The sequence below is a fragment of the Temnothorax americanus genome, unplaced genomic scaffold (assembly GCF_048541705.1).
Source record: "Temnothorax americanus isolate GAGA-0224 unplaced genomic scaffold, ASM4854170v1 Scaffold5, whole genome shotgun sequence".
In the NCBI taxonomy this organism is placed as follows: Eukaryota; Metazoa; Arthropoda; class Insecta; order Hymenoptera; family Formicidae; genus Temnothorax; species Temnothorax americanus.
Genome location: NW_027509657.1, coordinates 4083667 through 4104269, shown reverse-complemented (window position 1 = coordinate 4104269; position 20603 = coordinate 4083667). Strand labels below are relative to the sequence as shown.

General features: G+C 41.5%; 2 protein-coding genes across 2 annotated transcripts in view; one reads left to right on the top strand and one right to left on the bottom strand.

Annotated features, from left to right (window-relative positions):
• The window catches only part of LOC143904096 (uncharacterized), a 41709-nt gene extending 21225 nt beyond the window's left edge, over positions 1–20484 (bottom strand). Inside the window, exon 1 of the mRNA XM_077418412.1 lies at positions 19745–20484. Coding sequence (XP_077274538.1) covers positions 19745–19801 — 57 coding nt within the window. The 5' untranslated portion in view covers positions 19802–20484. The remainder of the gene's footprint in view (positions 1–19744) is intronic.
• Positions 1–20603, top strand: part of LOC143904094 (uncharacterized) — an 85381-nt gene that overhangs the window by 2801 nt on the left and 61977 nt on the right. The window lies entirely within an intron of this gene.

The window sequence follows — 20603 nt, the reverse complement described above, 5'->3', positions numbered from 1 at the left end:
ATCTAGGCAGTCCTACGCAAGTGGAAATTTGGTGCCAATGTCACATCCGCTGCTTGCGTTTTGAATTGTGTCTTAAGCTTGCCGGCGTTCGGCCGACAATTCGAGTCGTAGAACCGCAATTATTTTAATTAAGATTACGGTTATACGACGCTTTTAATATAATGTAATTTTAATATAATAACGATTATATGTCATCTTCTCGATGGAATTGCGCGCTGATGACGGGATGGGTCGTAATTTTAATTCGACTCGCGGTATACGTTTATATATTGCGTGGAATCGATCCTGAATTTCGTATGGTTTATCGCGATTGTTATGGCGATATCGCGGAATACCGTCACGTGGAAGATCAGGGATCTCCTCGAGGTTTCACGAGCGTCGCAGCAGCTGCATCGCGCGAAGCTATGCGATTCCGCGATGCAGCCTTGTCGACATCGTTGCGGTACATCGCCGATACTTTCGATGCGCGGCGTTAACACTTTTCCATCAGCATTTATCTGCTAAATTAAATTGAACGAGCTAAAACAAACTTTCACCCATAAACGCGAAACAATAAAGATTTTTGGAAATTTCTTTCTCCGAGAAATTTCTTACTCAAGTTTTAGTGTTGTGTTATTTTTTTTTTATGTATAAGAATACTTAAAGGGGGGCTATCTGTGAGAGAGCAAGATTCCATAACTTCATGAAATCTGATTACAGCGAACGGTACGTCTGGGTTTCATATTAAGTACGTAAAATCTCGTTAAACGTTGAATTACACGTAATGGACATTGACTGAGAATTAAAAGTCTCGTTCAATCTGAGTCCATTATAATGAGATCCAAGAGATACAGTTAAGCTCTCTCTCTCTCTCGGCATCTTCGTCAAGATCTGAAGGCAATGCTGTCACGTTAATAACTCATTTATTACAATGGAATCGTCAGTAACGATCATACAATTTCATAATAATTTACATGACTGTTAGAAACTGCTTTGCGAAGACGGTGCCAGTAGAGAGGACCGACGGATTAAAGTCGTCCGCGGTCATGCGAGCGGATAATGGGTCAAAATCGTAGCTTTTCGATATAACAGAGCGTCGAGAACAAGTTTATCGCTTATTGCTCGACGGGATAGATGGAGGATAGGTCTCATCTGGGAGGTGGAGCACACGGAGAGCCGCCAGCGCACGCGGTTGCGGCCTGGCATTTACTCACAGTTATGTGAAAGGCATATCTCGCCCGGTGCCCAAGGTACTCCTACATAGTACGCACACTTGCACGATACATCTCGCCGTGCACCGCCGTTAGGCCGACCGATATGCTCGTCTCGCCGGCTAATAGCCGCGCGGAGGCAAGATGCTACAATTAAGCGAACATCCGTTGGTGGGTTTCGGTGTACATCGACACAATTCGAGCTGTTTGCACTGCGACATACACGCGATTCTGTCGCCCGATGACACGTGCTTGGATCTGTCATTCGCACTTGTCTGACTCGCGAAACAAGCTGTAGAACTGGAAAGTAAAGTCCACTTTATTGATACTCTGGTAATTAGCATCCTTACATAACGATCGTATGCAAGACGGATACGTCCCACACCGCAAAACAGTGCGCGACAAAACTAGCTGTTAGCCTAATGGCTGTATTTCCGAAGCGAGACAAAGGTATAATTTAGCGCTCGTTGTTTCGCCATTTTAAAACTGTCGCAGCGACGTACGTCGCCTTGGACGTGATTTCTTTTCCTCGGTTGACATTTTAATTAACGCAGGTCGACCGCCCATGTCGTCGAGCGGAGAAAGAAACCGTGATTGGTCGCAGTCTCTCTCTCTCTCTCTCTCTCTCTCTCTCTCTCTCTCTCTCTCTCTCTCTCTCTCTCTCTTTCTCTTTCTCGTTTCTCTGCAAGATTGTCTACATATATTTGCGGCGTAGCTCATCGCTTCGTGAAATAATCGCGATAACGGATGTCTCTCGTTAATTGTCCGTCGTAGTAACTCAATCGGGATGGATAAACGCGGGCGGGATATGAATTACGAATGTGCCGCTTGGAAATTAAATTGCAAATATGCCATCGCGCGTACTCGGCGTTCGACGAAAAAATTATGCACGGCCGTGGAATCGCATTGTGGTTCGCGACTGATATCTGTGGCATGACAATCGTCTGTTATCGTGTACACAATTACTTCTACAAGGGGTTTCTCTTTTTGTTGCAAAATATAAACCATTAGAACAATCGTAATATAACGTTGCAATGGTTAAGATTTTAAATTCGTAATTTATTTCTCATATGGACTCTCTTATTAATAACCTCGTTATTAATAATTCCTCGTACCGACACTCCAATTAAATTAATAAATTTTATTTTTCAATACCACGATACTTTGAAATTGACATAACAGATTCCCGAACAGGTTTACGTGCAACAGACAGTTAAAATAAATGGGTACTTAACCGAAAATAAAAGCATACAAAGTATTGAAATTGAAATATCGAATAAGATTTAATTAAAGATACTTTGCGCACTTAAATTTTTCAAAAAATTTTCTTTAATTTATTTAATTTTTCTTTTTTTATCTGTAAGGATATAATAATATTTAAAAAGGAGAAATATTTCTTCTATAGTTATTCATATCAATCAACAAGTCCCAATCCCGAGGAGAATGTTTATTTTCGCGTCATCCAGTCCCGCTCGTTGCCGTTTAGTATCAGACAGTTGTAGCGATTACAGGTAGTAACGTTAAGTGGGCTAGAGGCGAAGTAGGTACCTGCGGTGATTCAATACACGAGGCTGCATGCAGCGGGTCGCGAACCTTATCGCGGTACCCTCGAGTGAGCCGCGATTCCCATTCCCTCGCGCGAAGATGCGAAACCCGAAGACGCATCGCTTCGCGGAATTTTGTCCTGCTCGTACGTGGGAGCCGACGTTGATGAGTTTCGTAAAAATATCAAATGAAGAATACCACGACAAAGATAGAAATCGGCTCTTAGCGAAGGTTCTTTCGATGTAAAAGAGACTATAAAATATTCACTTGGTTATGTGTGCATCGCGTGACAAGATTAACAAAATTAAAGCAAATCGAATTAGATAACATGGATGATTAATCTCAGTGATGCACTTATACCTCGACTTATGCTAAATTACCTATTATCTTCTGTATATATGTTATACGCGCATCGTTCGTCGCAAATTTATTCCGGAATTAATTAATGGGATACGATCGTCGTAAAGTTTCGTGCTTTTTCTCTCGTGTCACATCACCGGCAGCCATTATGTCACTTATACGTTACGAGTAACAGGTTGTCGAAGTCTTTTTCTCTATTCCCGTGACAAATTGTGCGAAATGTAAATTTATTAATACGGTCTAAGGTATTACGACTAAATGCGCCCGGATGGATGGAGCAGCGACCGATCACGCCGCTCGATAAGAAGCTCTTTCGTCGTGCCGAATTTTTTGATGACCGGTCCAGATCTCCGGTGTGATTGATGAACATTCCGCTATCTGGCGCATAATATATGTTGTTGCTCCCTGCCTTTGGATGGCCGTGACACGGACGAGCGCGTGCATGAATAAAGATCAGTTCGTATACCGTGCTGCCGTACTCGCGCGAGACCCAATTTTTGGGTATTTGAAAAACGATCTTCGAGGAATTACGAGAAATCAAAGTGTGCGAGGGTCGTCGTGCACACTTTCCATTAATCTTTTCAATAACACCAGGCCGGGAAAATACAATTTCGAGATAACCGGTCGCGAGAAAAGAGATAATGGCCGTTTTTCTTTGTGTTCTAAATTACATGTTTTTACACGAGTTAAGAATTTATACGTGACTCTCGCTTAAAATCTAATCTCTGCTTACGTTGCAGTACGTAAGTTATTTTCAAAGCCGAATACGTATACGAGTACATCGACGCGGACGCACTTACCGAGCACCGATGGACACGTGCGCGCATGAAGAAAACGACGAAGGAATACATGTATGTATTATACATATATTTATATGTATATAACGGCATCCGTGCTCCGAGCGTTGCGTGCGGTCGTAAATCACAGGAAATACGGGGTGACTTTAATGGCGACTGCGATTTTTATCCTCTGTCGATGCGCGCTGCGTCTTTGCGCGTAGAGGCAAACACGAAAAAAGTAATTCGCCGCACTCCGAAGTGTTGAAAATATATATCCGACGGCGGTTACGCGGCTCTCTGTCTGGAGCACGCGAGAGATCGCGAGCGAGTGTGCTCTACTTACTCCAAATACCGAATGAATGCATTAAAACGCTGTGGCGCGCGCATTTAATTTCCCGAGATATCGTCTTAGGAAAGTTATAAAAGAAAGTCGTAAAAGAAAAAATTTATATGATGTGTGCAGTTGTCGAATCTTACATTGAATTGTTTTTAAAACGCTTTTTGGAAATAAATCATCGCGACAGCAGCCAGATTTTTTTATTGGACGAACCGGCACATCCTCGGTCTCCCGCAACTTACTTATTTTTCTCATTACGCAAGAGATTAAGTCATATATTTTGATGATATGTCACCGTGTGCGCGACACGATCGTAAGATGCAAAAAGCAGCAATTGTCAGAAGGTTAATGCGACTTTAGCCAGCAAACCAGCCCTTCATGTCGCAACTTCGATAACACATTGCGCAACATTCTACATTTGTCAACCGCGCGGAGAGTAATTCTTTCCCCATTTTTTTACGACAAATTTTTTAATTATATCGCCGTTTATACATTCGGGAATAACGTACGATAGGCTGTTAATATCGTTCTTTGTATGGATCCGCTCATATTACTCGGGCGAATTCGCGAACGATTTATGAACAATTAAACGAGGGAATTAAAATTTATTAAGGAAGCGAAAGATATTTATATCGGCCGGTTACAACCGAACCCGCTTCATGAAAAGTAAAAGTTCACTTTTACATGAAAACACGGGTCGTCCGTCGGGGTTTTCGTCCCGACGGCTCTTTTTCGACGGCGCGAAGTGTTCGAGGCGCGTCGTAAAGTCGAGAGAAATGCTCTTAAATATGGACCGCGGATGTCGTGAATTAATTTAATGACGTAAATGACACCTTACGACACCTTAAATCATTTTTTTATCTCGTAAACGCACGTAGGGCTCAAAGAATGACCGAACGTACGTGTTTAAAATGTATATTGTGCAAGTATCCGATTTCCAAACCGGCATAACTAACGTATTAGTTCAATTAGCAACGCTACATACACGAAAAAATGTTCCCGGTCTTTCGCACCGATAGTACGCGTCCGGAAATTTTTAATAGTCAGTATATATAAGCGTTTTTTTAATCTGCGATCCTCGAATAAATCACCGGTCTTTTTTTTTGTAAATAAAACAAATTATTTAATAATTTTAATTTAAAATTGACGTTATATTTACTTTCTAAAAATGCAAATTGCATTATGTAAAAATGATATTATCTGAAAAGATAAAAATATAATTATGCAGAATTGTGTAAGAACGTTTGAACGTTGTTGTAAATCATTTATAAGATAAACCTTTTTACGTTCCTCGATCTCGTAGAGCTTTAAAAAAGGTTATCGCAGTCTTAAGGGCGCATTACTACAAATTATGTACATAACACGTTGGCAACGAGTACAAATGCGCTTCGATGAGATATCGAATGGTGGTCGTGCAATTTATTCGTGCCGTGTCCCAAGGCCGTTTAGGAGCTTTTAAAATACGATCACTCGCCCAATTAGAGAGCGAGCAACAAAGCACGATCTTCCTCGTATTGTTCGCGTTCGCGTGCTCTCATCGAAAAGCGCCCGCGTCGCGCTCTCGTCTCTCGCCGGAAGAGTTAGGCCCATAAATTGCGTCGCTCGTTGTTACTCTGCCCCGGATGCGCCCATATGGTAATAATGTATCTCGTGGGGACCATCGCGTGTCCGAACGCGACGACATCCGGATCAAGGGTCACCAGTCAAGTGAGTTTAAACGAACGAACGAAGAACTTAATCATTCCCGACGATGTCTGGGCGACTCTTCCCGCGGTGCATTCAACTGAATAAGAAAACTGGATGGTTGAAATCTTTTGGTGGCCCTCATGTAGCTTCCCTCATGTAGTATTTGCATGCTGCTAAGTAAATATTTCTTATTACAACATTTCTAATTTTATTAATCTAAACTAGAAACTGTTCCTAATAAATATAGCAATTAAGTTGATGTTTAATGATGTTAGAAATATTTTTCTTTCTCCTAAAAAAAAAGGGAAATAGGTATTATATATATTTCAGGATATATTATCTAGTTTTTTTCCCTGTATATACTACTGGATATAAAAGGAAAAATAGACACGGTGCGTTAGGAGTGTGCAATGTCATCTCTTTATCAAACGGGATTAAATAGAAGAAAGATGATATATATACGGGATTCTTGATGACATCACCTCTAGCCGTTTGCTGTTTCGATCCTAAACTAGTAGCTGGCTCTATCGCATCCAATAACGCCACGTCATAAATCTGCTTGGCGCGTGTTTCCCCTGCGATCCTTATTTACAGCCACAACTTGGAAAGAACAAGACCAAGTCGCATCGGCTTTCGCTATGATGCCGAGGCACGACGAACGATATTAACTACGGATAGCCGTGAATAATTGTCACATTGTCGCCGATGAAGATATTTATAGCCGTGATTGGGCGATATTGTGCTCCGAACGCTGATCATCGGTGTGTGGACGGGATAACATAATTCGACCGCGGCGTTACGATGCCTGTGTGTCTCAATGTGTGCGCCGTGTCGATGTAGCCGAGCGTAAAAGTCGTCTTCCCGCGTGAGACCATTCACGGGACAGAGGACCCCGATTTGTGAAGGTCGTTCAATGCCGTTCGTACCGGGTGGGCCTACATAATTCCTTTCGGATTCTTGCACTTCTCTAAAAAGCACCCTAAATAGTTCATCGGATGCGTTTCTACTTACCTTCTTCGATAAAATTGCGGTGATCTTACTCTTAACTGTACAACATGTCGTGCATCTTTCGACTTTTATCAATTTTAATCTGTTTGAATTCAGCTCCATTCTTTCGATAATTCTCTTGCGCGTATGTTCAATACGTTCGATATTTCAGAGATTCTAAAGGCTCAGACAGGCTAAAAACCAGATAAAGAACATAAGCTTAAAACCGAAATTGTTCCGCCGAAAGCGAGAGAGTATAGTTAGTTAAGTATTTACGGGTGTACCTTATCGAAGGGAATTCTCGGTTGTTGTCGCGTTACGATAGCGAGCAATTGAAAATGCTCGCGCGGCGCCTTTCGGATTAAATTAATACGAAATTATGTCGCGTATCGCGATTACTATTTCAAAGTGGATTAACATCGTCGCGCACTTACGCGAGAATTTCGAGGCCCGCGAGGCGCGAATCGTAATCTTTCGGCCCAACAGAGGCTGCAGCCGCGGAATTCCTTGGAAACGGATTTGCGCACAAAGAGACGCGCAGCCAAAACGAAGAAAATACGACGTGACACATGTGCGTGCTCTATCCGGTGCAGTCGTTGCTGCATTTGCTCGGCAAAATTACACGGGGAATATGTCACATTGTAGGCTCATAAAGACCGCTTAATTGCCCATAAGATCTCTACGTGCTCTGCCAAAGGTTATCTGTCCGGTTTAAGTGCAAGCCCTGCCAGGTTCACCTTGAGGATGAAACCAATTCTTTATTCCACTCTCTTAAAAAAAAAGAGGGAAGAAAAATCGGAAAAAGGCACTTCATTATCCTGCATCTTTCGCCACCGTTCGGCTGGTTCCATGAATAACCGTTTTATAAATAGTATAAAGAACATAAGAAACACGGAGGCACATAAAAGACTGTCGATTATATTTGAAAATGTCAGTGTTGTCATGGCAAAAAGATGAAAAATATTTTGCTAACATAATCTGCGAGATTGGAGAAGTTTATCGAACAAGACTCGACGTTACAATGTACAGAAGACATTATAATGAATACAGAACATCGCGTGAAAAATAATAACTCTGTATAAAAAATACGTGTAATAGATGAGACGGTAGTTGATCTATTTGTAAAATTATAACAAATTGCGAAACACAGTGGATTTTGCGAATGTTAGCTTAAGCAACCGTCGTCTCGAGTTTGGCATATATGAGATTAGTGCAAACTGAGTGGTTTCACGGGAAGATGTGTCAACGACCGACTGGGATCGCGAAAGGGAAAATCCCGCTTGCGTGGAAGGGGAAAAAAAATGCAAAAGAAGAAGATGGGCACCGGGCATGGATTACGGGTGTAGCTGTGTTTGCCAGATCGTCCTTGCCGAGGTTCTCCAACCCATCGCGACGAGCGGCGTCAACGGCCCAAATATATGACGCAAGGAATAGCCACAGCGAGATAAAAGTACTTATAAAGGGTACTATAAAGCTTCTCTCGAAATTCCCCGTGAGGTTGGTCCCCGCGCGCGACTCGATTCCCGCGCGGAAGGAGGCGGAATGAGGAAAAAGGAGAGAAACGGGAATGGAGAATTCGACACGACGACACATTCCGAAGGACCGTGGTCGGCGAACGTTAAGTTGATCCTGCTGTCGACTGAAGAGATTCGCGCGTGTAAATATCGCGTCGTCATTTCAATTGAAATGCTATAATAATAACGTAAACTTTGATAATGATGCAGACTTGGAAAGCATGTTTCCTAGATATAAATATATAGATTCTATAAAATTTCAGTTAATAATCTAATTAGCGATGTACATCGCAATTGTCCTATTTAGTCAAACTTTTTCTTAATAAAATACTCACTCTGCGAAACCAGTTCACCGGTAGAAGTAGGTTAGAAGCGATAATTAGAAGAGAGAGCGAAATTTGCTTCCTGCACACTGGAATAAATGCGGAATAAATGGCGCCGATTTGCAGCGCGATCCAGGATTGGAAACTTGCTGGCGAGTAAAACAAGTACGCAGTTCGGCGCCAGCGGAGCTTTCGGGATTAAAAAGATTCGATTAAGGAACATCGACCTGTCCACCGGTACTCAACGGAGAATACGGCCGACGCAATCTTCGATCTGCTTCCCAACGAACGCGAGGATTTACGAGCTAAGGTCGTACACGAGAGCACGAGATGTGGGTGCTCGGGACCATTTTTTCTCGACCTTGTCTCGAGGAGGCATAAATAACATGGCGACTGCCAATGAGTTCGCGACGCTACCATTACATGCAATCTCGACCAATGAGCAATATGTACTGATAAAACGACAGCCCTTCTAGTCCTTCAAGAAAGATCGGAAACGATCGAATTAATCACCGAACTTCCGTTCTCTCGACCGTTTTGCGTAAACGTGAGCTTCAGTCTTACTTCAGTTGAACTTCCAAGTTTTCGGAGTACGTGTTTTCGACGCGGTTGCTAATACGAATATCACTCTGTATATTTTTATATACTCTGTATATTTCGCACGTTTGCCGAACGATTGACACACACGGCACACACCGTACCAGAAAACCGGTACCGATAATTTGTCCGTCGACACGCACCCCCTCGTGAAACTGCACCCTACGGCTATATATAGAATCCGACGAGATAAGCACAATTCTATTAATAGCGCTCAGTATCCTCGCCCTTCCTACCTGATTTCCTCGCCGACAAATGTTTTACAGCTTCGGGGGAGAAGGGGATGGAGGGAGAGAATTTGTGCCGGGCCTTTTACCTGTTTCGCAGGGAGACGAGAATTTTTACGCGCTGTCGTATTTTCTGCGGGATGTTATCCCGGAAAAATTTATGATCGACGATCTGCCTGAGAAACGTTGCATGCGCAAATGACGATAAGCGCCCTGCGATTAAAGCCTCTTAATGTGAGACTCTTAGTACGTTGGTAAGTTAAATTGTTAGGCTAACGCTATACATTACAATTATCCAGAATTAATGACGCTCCCCCGGTAAAGAAATGTCGTTTGGGTTAATGCAATCCCTCGTGAGTTACGTTAACCGATGCACTTAGCAATGAGCTACGAAGTTAGTCCGAGAATAATTCGGTATCCTCATAAAAGGGACTATGTATTACCAGATAACTTTTCCTATGCCATCCATATTTATAAACAAAACATCAAAAATTTAACATGCCTCTCGCGATTAAAATAATCTCGTTTTGAAAAAATACTGATCAGACGTATATTATAACGGCGCTCGTTTCTCGATCAAATTTTTAATCGCTCGATGCCGATTATTTGTTTCAACGTTTCGCAACGATTAATAGATCGCTTGATGTCACGCAGGTGCTAGTCAGAGATTGATACGTACATACATTCGCACAAACAATGCACCGCGATTGATATATAGGATCGTTGACTTGTTATGGCACGAACGTAGGCAGGATTTTCTAACGAAGCTTTGCTCTCGTTCAATAGATCCGCAGCGATCACAAAGTTTCGTGTGGGTGAGACGCTGGTCGTATTTGTCTAATAATTCGAGATTGGCATGGGGCATCGAAAGGTTCGTTAACTAAGTTATGCCCACTTGTTACACAACGTCGGCCCACTTTCGATAACCTAAAAATAACGTTAAAGGTTCATTATCTCAGGTACCACGCGCCGAATAATCCTTCGTTATACAAATGAATTGCATAATTTGTGAAATATTTTTCAACCTTTCCTCATTAATGAAACCGATATGTCTTAAAATTAATCACTTAAATGTTTGTTGTAATTTTTGTTTTTTGTTTTATACGAATGTAGCGTATATTAGAAATATTACGTGAAAATTACGTTTCTCTCGGATATGTAAATCTCTTTTAAATCTAACTTCGGAAATTACCGATATGATTTAGCCCTATTACCGCAATACCGCGAGCGTAGGTAAATCGCGCGTTAACGTAACACGCGAACATTTTCCTCCGTTCTTGATTTCGCAAGGTATAGTTCCTCCTGGGTTGGAGATAATGGTTCGGTCGGAATCCGGTCGGTCGGCGCCCGCTGTTATCGTCCTGGTTTAAAAATATCTGGCGCCATCCGAATCGACTTGAAACGTGTGTGCGAGCGAGAACGTATTGTCTTTTGAGTTATCCTGACGGCGAAAGTTTCGCACATGCAGGACGAGGTTCCTTCGGACGAGCGGCGACGTTAGCGGAATGCGAGATCGCGCTTCGGGTTTTGTCCGGGGTATTAAAAGCGGTCCCTTCTTACGGCTTCTTGAGAAATTTCAGATAAGTTCTTTATTTTTAATGCTTAGTGGTAAGCAGGTAAGCAGGTAAATGTTAATTTAAATATTGCCTCAAAGGTTTCAAGAATAATATAAAAAGAAAGGCATTAAATTATATAGCTGTTGATCTACTCGAGAAAAAGAGAGAGAGATTTCAATTTTAATATACTATTATTTAACATATTATATTATTCTAAAGTAATCTATAGCTAGTTGTCGAGAACGAGTCATACAATCTTGTGAACGAGAGGGAGAAATGGCGAAGAGGAAACGCGCGAAGGGGTGATAACAACGTCATCGCCGTCTGATACCGCGTTGTTGTTTCAATTAATTGTAATGACGAGTTAATTGTATGACAGGAACTACGTGACGCCGGTTTGCCTATAGGGAGAACCAATCCCTTTGCTTCATAAAAAAAGTTAACGGAAATATTCTATTAACCTCGCAGGAAATTGGATGAGAGCGCACAGAATGTGATTCGTTCTCCACGGGCTAGCCACCCTCAGAATAGCGATACGCTATTTATACAGAAATTATGTTCCTGAACTGTAAAATTGAGAATTTTACAGTTGAGGAATAGCATCGCGAGATTGGTCATTACAACTGTGAGTCAGATATAAAAAAGAAACAACTAATATTGTTAAAAAACGAGAAAAGAAATTAATTATTTGACGCTCCGCGCCTCGATCAAATATTCAAGAATGTAAAAAGACTCGTTAAAGTCACATTAACGACGCGTCTCGATGAATGGCTATCACGGAGCGACGTGGGATAATACATCACGAGATCCTTGAGAATCTGACATGTCATTCGTTATTATTGTCCCGTCGGCCAACGATAATTCACACCCGGCTGATGTACTTATGCTATACTTGCATCAGTCCACGATATCGGAATCATCGTGAATCCGATTCTCATCTTTTTTCCGTCTTTGAAACGCGCGCGTAATAATGTCTATCGATAAAACGTGACATTATTGTTAATAACGCGGCTACCGGCACAGCAGGCAGAAGACAGAAAAAAAAAGAAAATAAAATAACAAGCAGATCGGACAATCCGTTTCTGACCGATCACCAATTTCGGTTTTTTGTAACATCATCAAACGTGAGCAACGATATATATCAATGTAATTGATATAATCATATGTTTTTTTAGTCTCGAACACTTTTGTGTCATTAATCGAATATTATAGTCTTCTCACGCCTCTGCCACTCATCGAGCGGTCGCTTTTTATTACGCTTTTTTACGCCGATGGAATTTACGATGTGTCGAAGAAGATTCATTTTTAATTCGATCCGAATGCCATCGACAGTCCTGTGCAACTGCTACAGTTTTTTTTTTTACTATTTTCGTTGAGATGGGACAACGGGCACACACGCAAGCCGCTTCGCGCGCGCGCGCGAACCGACGCTCTCTATCTGTTACGGTGTACCGTTATCGAGGCACCATCGTGCTTTACACGCACCTTCGTCACAATGCAACGTGAATTCCGCGCGTCTTTATATCCGCTAACGGTATTTCGAGACGCACAACAGAGCTATATCTTTCGGTTACATCCGTGTATTTCCTCCGCTCGTACGGTACCGCGCGATTAGTCGAATCGTTCTCGTGAAACGGGTTTCCGAAGCATTTCTTCGCACACACACACACACACACACACACACACACACACACACACACACACACACACACTCAAATGCACCTTCTCTGTTAATCGTGATTTAGTTCCATCCGCGAAGCGTACTTTGCGGCTTCGCAGTCACCTATGACATTATCATTGTGACTGCAATAATATAATCGCATTCTAACGCGGTATTGTCATGTCTGAATATAGGGTAGAATACACACGTGATTTATTATCACTTATGTAATTTTGGAACTTGATTTAGTAACTAAGTAATTTAGCAATTTAGTAATTTTTACATCTAAACCTTCGATGAGATGATTACCTTTAATAATCAATGTGCCATCATGAGTAAAATAAAAAAAATGATTCGCATCAGAAAGACCTATCTCACATAAGTATAAAATAAAATAATAAGTTAACAAGTTATTTAATACATACATATTATTTTTATGAATAATTATTCAAACAATGTATTATACATATTTTTTAAATTATTTAAAAATAATTTTGCTCAAACACATTGCTCAAGCCATTTCTTTATTCATGCTTCAATAACCAACATCGTGACGGGACTGCATACTGACTCGCGACAAAAGAGTTTGCCATGCCGGGAGATTTACAGACCAGCGTTCTGAGGTTACTGAGGCTGGTCACTTCGAACGCTGGTTACCAAGCAGAATTACGTGAATCATTCGTGGTCACTAGTTCATTGACGATCGATGCAATTGCACAATGCAAAATAAAGTGATTTAAGTGTGAAAGAGGTGAGATGTTGATGGCACTCGATAACTGAAGAGTTTTCAGAATAAATGTTATTGCATCTCGAATTATTTTAATAAATGATCGCGAAAGTCTCCCCGTGTTAAGAAAGAAGACTTGGCGCAAATAAGTTTTATTTACTAAAATATTTTTATTTATCAGTGGTATGCGGTAAAACGATGATGCGACGGTTTAACGCGTATTTCGTTGCATGCTTCTGACTAACGCTCGTTCGACACAACGGCGGCGCCGCGATATCTCCAGAATGGAGATTCCAACGCGGGTAGTGCAGTCTGCGACGTGGTACTTCGAGATATTTGAGACACGATTTAGATATCCGCCTAATCCATATATTATCGCTGATGCGTGTTTAATTCAAGAAAAGATCGTAGAAAAATCGTGCGTTTTACTTTTTCGAATAATTCTGCATTCTTTCGAGATGCAAATACTGGATTGACTGGTATTTCTTCTTGGGAAAAAAAAAAAATTATGTTAAACTATGTTAACGGTGTTTTTAACCCTTCATTTATAACTGTGAAGAACGGTAATGCTTTTGGTATCATGGTAGGAAAGGGATAACATATTTGATTTTAAAATACATCTCGCTGCAGCAAAATGAATTTTTCATGCGCGTTCTATTTCTCGCGCTTTTAACATTCCGCATGTTTCGCCGTGCATTTTTAAATGCTATACAGGGCGTGAAAATGCTGCGCAATTTAACGGAAATGCTCTACTGGTCGTTTTACCGAGAAACAAATCTTTACCGCGGTGTGTCTCATATTATCCTAGATTCCCTACGACGAGAGTTTCAGCGGCTGTGACGCGCAGTTTTTTTACACCGATTTTCTCTCGATCGTTAGCGATCGCGATCGCAGCTTGCGGAACGGTGGCATGCGCTTTCTGTTAATTGTTCGGCAATTTCGAGAGAATCTTCCACAAATATGCTCGGTTATATGTACCGTTGCACCGCTTCCACGCTCTGACGCGGCGCCCGTGAGAGGCGAGAGCGATAAATTTTCTATAATATCATTGGACCGGTTTTGTGGATAGCTCCTCGTAACAATGAGCACGCGCCTCGGCCTGGAATGGAACGTTCGTGCAAAAAGTCTCTCTCTCTCTCTTTCTCTCTCTCTCTCTCTCTCTCTCTCTCTCTCTCTCTCTCTCTCTCTCTCTCTCTCTCTCTCTCTCTCTCTCTCTCTCTCTCTCTCTCTCTCTCTCTCTCTCTCTCTCTCTCTCTCTCTCTCTCTCTCTCTCTCTCTCTCTCTCTCTCTCTCTCTCTCTCTCTGTCTCTCGTCCTGGGTAACGTCTTTTATGGAGCGGAGATTTTTCCATTCAAATGCACTTATATTGCATATATATGAACATATGTAATAAAAGTCACTTAATATTGAAATGCGAACGGAACGTGTAACAAATATTTATCACTGTCAAATACAATTAAGATATTTAATGGTAAATATTAAAACATTATTTCAATTACGCCTCGGAAAGCCTTGACAAATTTCTTCAATAAAATACGGAAAATCGGTCTTCGGAATGTTCTATGAGCTAATTAATTGTAACTTATAATCATGATTTAATTATATGAAACAACCTGAATCTCAACAAAAGTACGAAATCATCTCGCATACATTAGCAAAAACTGTATTAATGATCCTGGTGGATCCTTTATCGATGCAACTGTTTGCATGCGCGTGGCACCGAGAGCATGCATGTTCTGGAATTAAAAAACCGCGCGTATAAGGAGCTACTGCTGCCGTTCTGCGAAAAATACGCACCATCCCTCTCGCAAGTTAATATGTCACGGATTCTATAGGAATCTAACAGATTGACAGATTTTTTCTTGAGAAAAAATGCCAAAGTTTTTTTCAGCAAGTAAAATATAAAATAAAAAATGGCGTTAAAGCTTTCCAAAGTTATTTATTTCTTAAATGCTATATAAATCGTGTTCATAAAAAGAATTATTTGTATAAAAAGGATAATTATATACATGAAATATAATTCAGCAAGTATAAAATTATAGCGAGTAAAAGTTTTACGATCTTTTTCGAGTAAACTGTAATCGAAATATTGTAAATATTGTAAATATATCCCAAGAATTAGAAAAGAATTAGTAAATCAAAGGAGTCTTCAATTGAGGGGAAAGGCGCAGTGGATGCGTAAAGGATTGTCAATCGCGATCGATGATTTATAATAACCCAGTGCGCAAACAAGGCAAGCGTATAGAACATAAATTCTGCAAATAGTACGCCGATCGCCTGGGAGCCTAGCGTTATTCCGCTTGACCGTGACCTTGGGTCGCAATAACCGCGGCCGAGGGTTACGTGTCGCGGCGCACGTGGAAAATGGTCTTTCGTCCGTTATGCGAAATCGTAAATTTCTCTTCGCTCTCTGTTGGAGAGGATATGTTTATGTGCCTGCCCCCCGCCGCGGAGTGCTACTTGTACGGCACACGCGGGCGTCTCTCGTTTTGAAAACAATTTTTCAAGCGACACTGCGTTCATCGGACGGCGTAAATCGGTATTTAAACATCGAGTTCACATCCCCGCTTCTTTTCGTGACTCTCATCGGACGTAATGGCGTATAATACGTGGATTTATCGTGTAACGGCGATTTCGTAACTTATTACACGTGAATACATCACGTATTAAAGAACGGACTGATCGGGGTAACAACATATGTTTCAAAACCTCACCTTGGAAATACACGTGACCTCACATACATTTATTGGAAAGATAACAAGGTATAATATTCACCGATAAAATCTTCATTAATCTTAAAACTGAATGGAAGAGCTATAACCCGTCAGTTATTTACGCGTCGTCGTTATTTGCGGCGATTAAAAGGGAAAAGATGGTAAAAAATCAACAGAATATTTACATTTTATCATTGATCGGGACTCGGAGATTATCTCTTGTTAACGCTACGGGCGATGTATCTTTTATATTTTCCATAGACTTTTGCTGACCGGCACACGTACTTAATTAAGCGAAAGATGCTACTGCATTGATTTCCGTCACTTCCGGTCCCGGTTAAATCCGCGTGTCTTACAAGTAGGATTGGTTCTTAAACCGCTCATTATCCAATTACCTTGGACCTTTGTAACGGAGCGCGGGCGCGTTAATTAAAAGAGACTGCTTCGGTGCGGCGTTGCGAATTAAAAAACGGCTCGGACATCCCGTAGTGTCGTCAGTACAGTTTTGTTCATATTGCTACTTCGCTCCCTCAGGGCATCTTAATTAGCGGAGCGCGTGGAAGGCAGGAGATTGTTTCAACATTTTTAATCCATATATGCTTTAATGTTAATAGCAATTACTGAAGCAGAAAGCAATATTACTTGCAGAAAAAAAATTGCTAAATCTACGAAATCCGATATGTCAGCGGGAGAATATCAGATTTAGTGTAATAGCTTGTTTATGACATAAAGTAATTTTTATGTAAGTTTTATATGTGATGTTTTTCTTATTAACTCCCATAAAGAATCTCCGGAATAATGAACGTAACGCGAATCGGCTTCGGAAAATGCATTTACGTCGAAACGAGATTCCAGATAAAAGACATTTCGTATACGCTGAGGATCGCCTGGTGTGTTATTGTGTATCTTCCATGGTGTCGCATCATAGTGGCGCGTGTCTGTGCGTGGATTGTGCTAGGATTACATTTGTAACCGTGGTATTAGACGGAGACGGCCGTCCATAAGAACCTTTTTTAACTGGACGCTATTCGCCTTGGCCGAATGATTCTCTCGTGAGCGCCGTAACGTGGTTAACTTTTCGTATATTTGCAGATAAATTATTGCATCTTAAATTTGCAATTTTTAGACGCATCCGCCTACATAGCACCATCGCACACGATGTGCCCATATGAGACGAGAGTCGAAAAATACGTTTGTATTTGAAACATACACAGAAACAAAAGCTGTTCGGCTTGTAGAATTTTATAAAAAAAGACAAAATAATTCTAGCATGTTTTTAATTTTTTCAAATTTAATTTTTTGTAGTTTTATAACCTTTCTTTGTTCTTATACTGCAAATTAATTTTCTAGTAAAATAGGCACCGTTTAAAAGTATTTCAAAAGCATACTTTTACTATCTATACATATATTCTCAAAATTGAATTTGCCTAAAGTTATTTGCTTACAACAAATTTCTTAATTCATTATTCTATAGCAATGTCTATATCATATCATTTTATGTATAATGTATACATCGTTTTATCTTTAATTTATTCAATTATCATCAATTTTAAATGTGACACGTTAGATCCGTTTTTAAGTCAAACCACGAATTTAGTGAATTAATTATTCATTTACGTATAAATGTATAAAACGTATACAAGCCTATGTGTTCCGAATTGTATTTTATGCACTCATAAATCTTGCTTTATCGCACTGGATTTTTCAGTGACAGGCAGCTACTGAAAAGAATCGCGTCTACACGCGCCTGGCATTTCAGATGCATCGCGAAATGTGCATTCGAAACGCTACACTTCCATATCGTAAAAAACATTCGCGCGAACAAACCAGTTGCCAGGAACCGGATCACTTCGCGATCGGCGGTTCCGTAATTGTCATACGGTCGTGAGCGTTAATTAATTGAATCATTGAGGCGCTGCCTCATCGTTCGTCGGCTCGCCGATAATTAATACACTTATGCGGAATATCTCTCGCTTTAAGCTCGACCATGTGCAATCACGTAATTTGTGTGATAGGATGACCTTTAATTCGCCAAAAAAAAAAAGAAACAAATATCAATACAGGCGAGAAGAAAGATGTAAATAATCTCGAATGATTAATTAAAGCTGCTCCGTGAATAACGAGCGCATTACGATCGAGTAAATACTGGTTATTAATTAAATCCTAATTAAATACGGAAAGAAGCTTTGTATATTATTGTGAAGTTACTCCATCTGAAAATTCGACATTGATGATTTAAAAAAGTATATTTTAAGTCAATTTATCTCAAAGGAATAAAAATCTATACGAACATCTGCATCTACTATCTCTTTAATTCTCGAAAGAGCCAATATATCATTAATGATGTTGTCTCTCGAGAGACATCAGTAGTGTCTCTCTCACCAATTCTTTACTATACAGTCTGCTAATGATTTTATGCATGGCGAACAGAAAATTAACATGGTACTCGTACAAGCCACGACATTTGTACGATCTCCATTTTATAAATTCTTTTGATGTCGCGAAGGAACATAGTCTTATTTGAGAACTCATTCTACGTCTGTTTTATCAATATGTATTGAATTGAAAACTGCAAAACAATTTGAGATATAAACCTATCCAACACGTATAAATAATATGTATATTAGTAAATATGTATAAACCTGTATAAATAATTCAACTTCCGATAACCCTTCTCTTACTCATAAAAAATTATCTAATATGACTTGCAAATTAGTTACCTAATTATAAGTAATTTATTCATTCGTCAGATTATATTAATTCAGATTTGATACATTCCGCCATCCGATTATAGGTATCAATTGGGTTCACTTTGACGTTGCGTTGATACTTATGTAAATACTATAAAATTTATTTTCTTTCTCATTCTCTCTCTCTCGTCTATAAAATGTACGGCTCACGAAATTTTTGCGTTGGTCTCATCTTACGTTTGCATTACGTAAGAAAAGAGGCGCATGATCGCTCGCAGGGACCGCGATAAGTTAACATTCCGCGCTTGCATAACGAAAGTAGCATTCGCCCGCGACGGCGACGTTTTATTGTGTATCTACCACCAGGTATACTCGATGTAAGTATAGCGCGCACGGGGCTAGATAACGACGTTATCCTTGACTCCAGCCACGTACACCAGCCGACACGTTGCACGCGCCGTGTGTGAATGCCACTCTGCATACGAAGGTACACGCGTTGAGATTTTACGAAAGCCAACCGACACTATAGATCTCATTGCTAACGAAATAACAAGAGTATAATTATTTCATTGCATTGCATTATCTTCGTCATCTTAAATCTCACTGTATTTCACCGGGGTCCAACGAGATCACGTTTAAATTGTATCCATTCATTTTTAAGAAACGTTTTATTATCCGAACCTCGTAAAGTCGAGATACTTTAAATAGCAATAGTTGTTCGTGACGGACGATAGCAGGAAAGCTCTGGCCTATACCACCGGATCCGTCGCCGTCGACTACGCCCTCGTAAAAGCGCGTTATCGACCACTCGGGGTCCGATCGCTCGTAAAATAGCAATACGCGGGGGCTTACCAGCAGGAGAAGCACCGTGCTCGTGGTGATCGCGTCGACCGATATGCCGCACGCCATTTCTCGCGCTCTCGAACGAGGGGGTTGCTCGCTCTCCTCTACCAGACCATCCTGGACGCGTCGTCAGCTCGCAGCTCGCAGCTCCCCGGGTTCGCACCACCCGCGGGGACTCCTCGGGAGTCGGAGGTCTGACGTTCACTACTCCGCGGCACACAAAAGAAGAAGAAGAAGAAGAAGAAGAAAAGAAAGAGGAGGATCACCAATTACGTCCGCCTTTAAATCGAACTGCTCTTCTCTCCGCGACTCGCGACTCCCGACGATAGAGGACCCACGCTCGCTCGGAAATTTCCCCGATAGCCCGTGGTAATCGACGATTATTGACTAACGATTTAACGACATGCCAAGCTATCTCTCTCGCGGACGAAGGGTCCGATCGGAGGTCGGATTACGGTCGATCACACTCGCTCTCGATCGCTGCTCCCCGCGTTGTTGGCCTTTCGCCTCTCTCGGACGTCGATTATCGTCGATCGCTCGCCCGATCGCCGATCTCGTAACGGGGACGTGAAGGACGCGCTTGCTGCCGAGAACGACGTGGATCGGCGCGGATGGCCCGTGGCTAGTCCGACACGTCGTCGTGTAAAAGGTGACGATTACACGCGGTCCTAACCGTAGCACAGGGCTCGGGCAACTGACAGCGGGTCAGAGCCGCGGCACACGGCGCCACGCCGCTCTTACAGCTGATCCGAGAGAACCGATCGCCTCTATCAGCGCTCCCCTCCTTCCTTCCTTCGCGAGGGGGCCCGCTCTTACCCTCTCTCTATATAACGCGCGATTCTTAATCTCCGCTCCGCGCTGTGTCGCG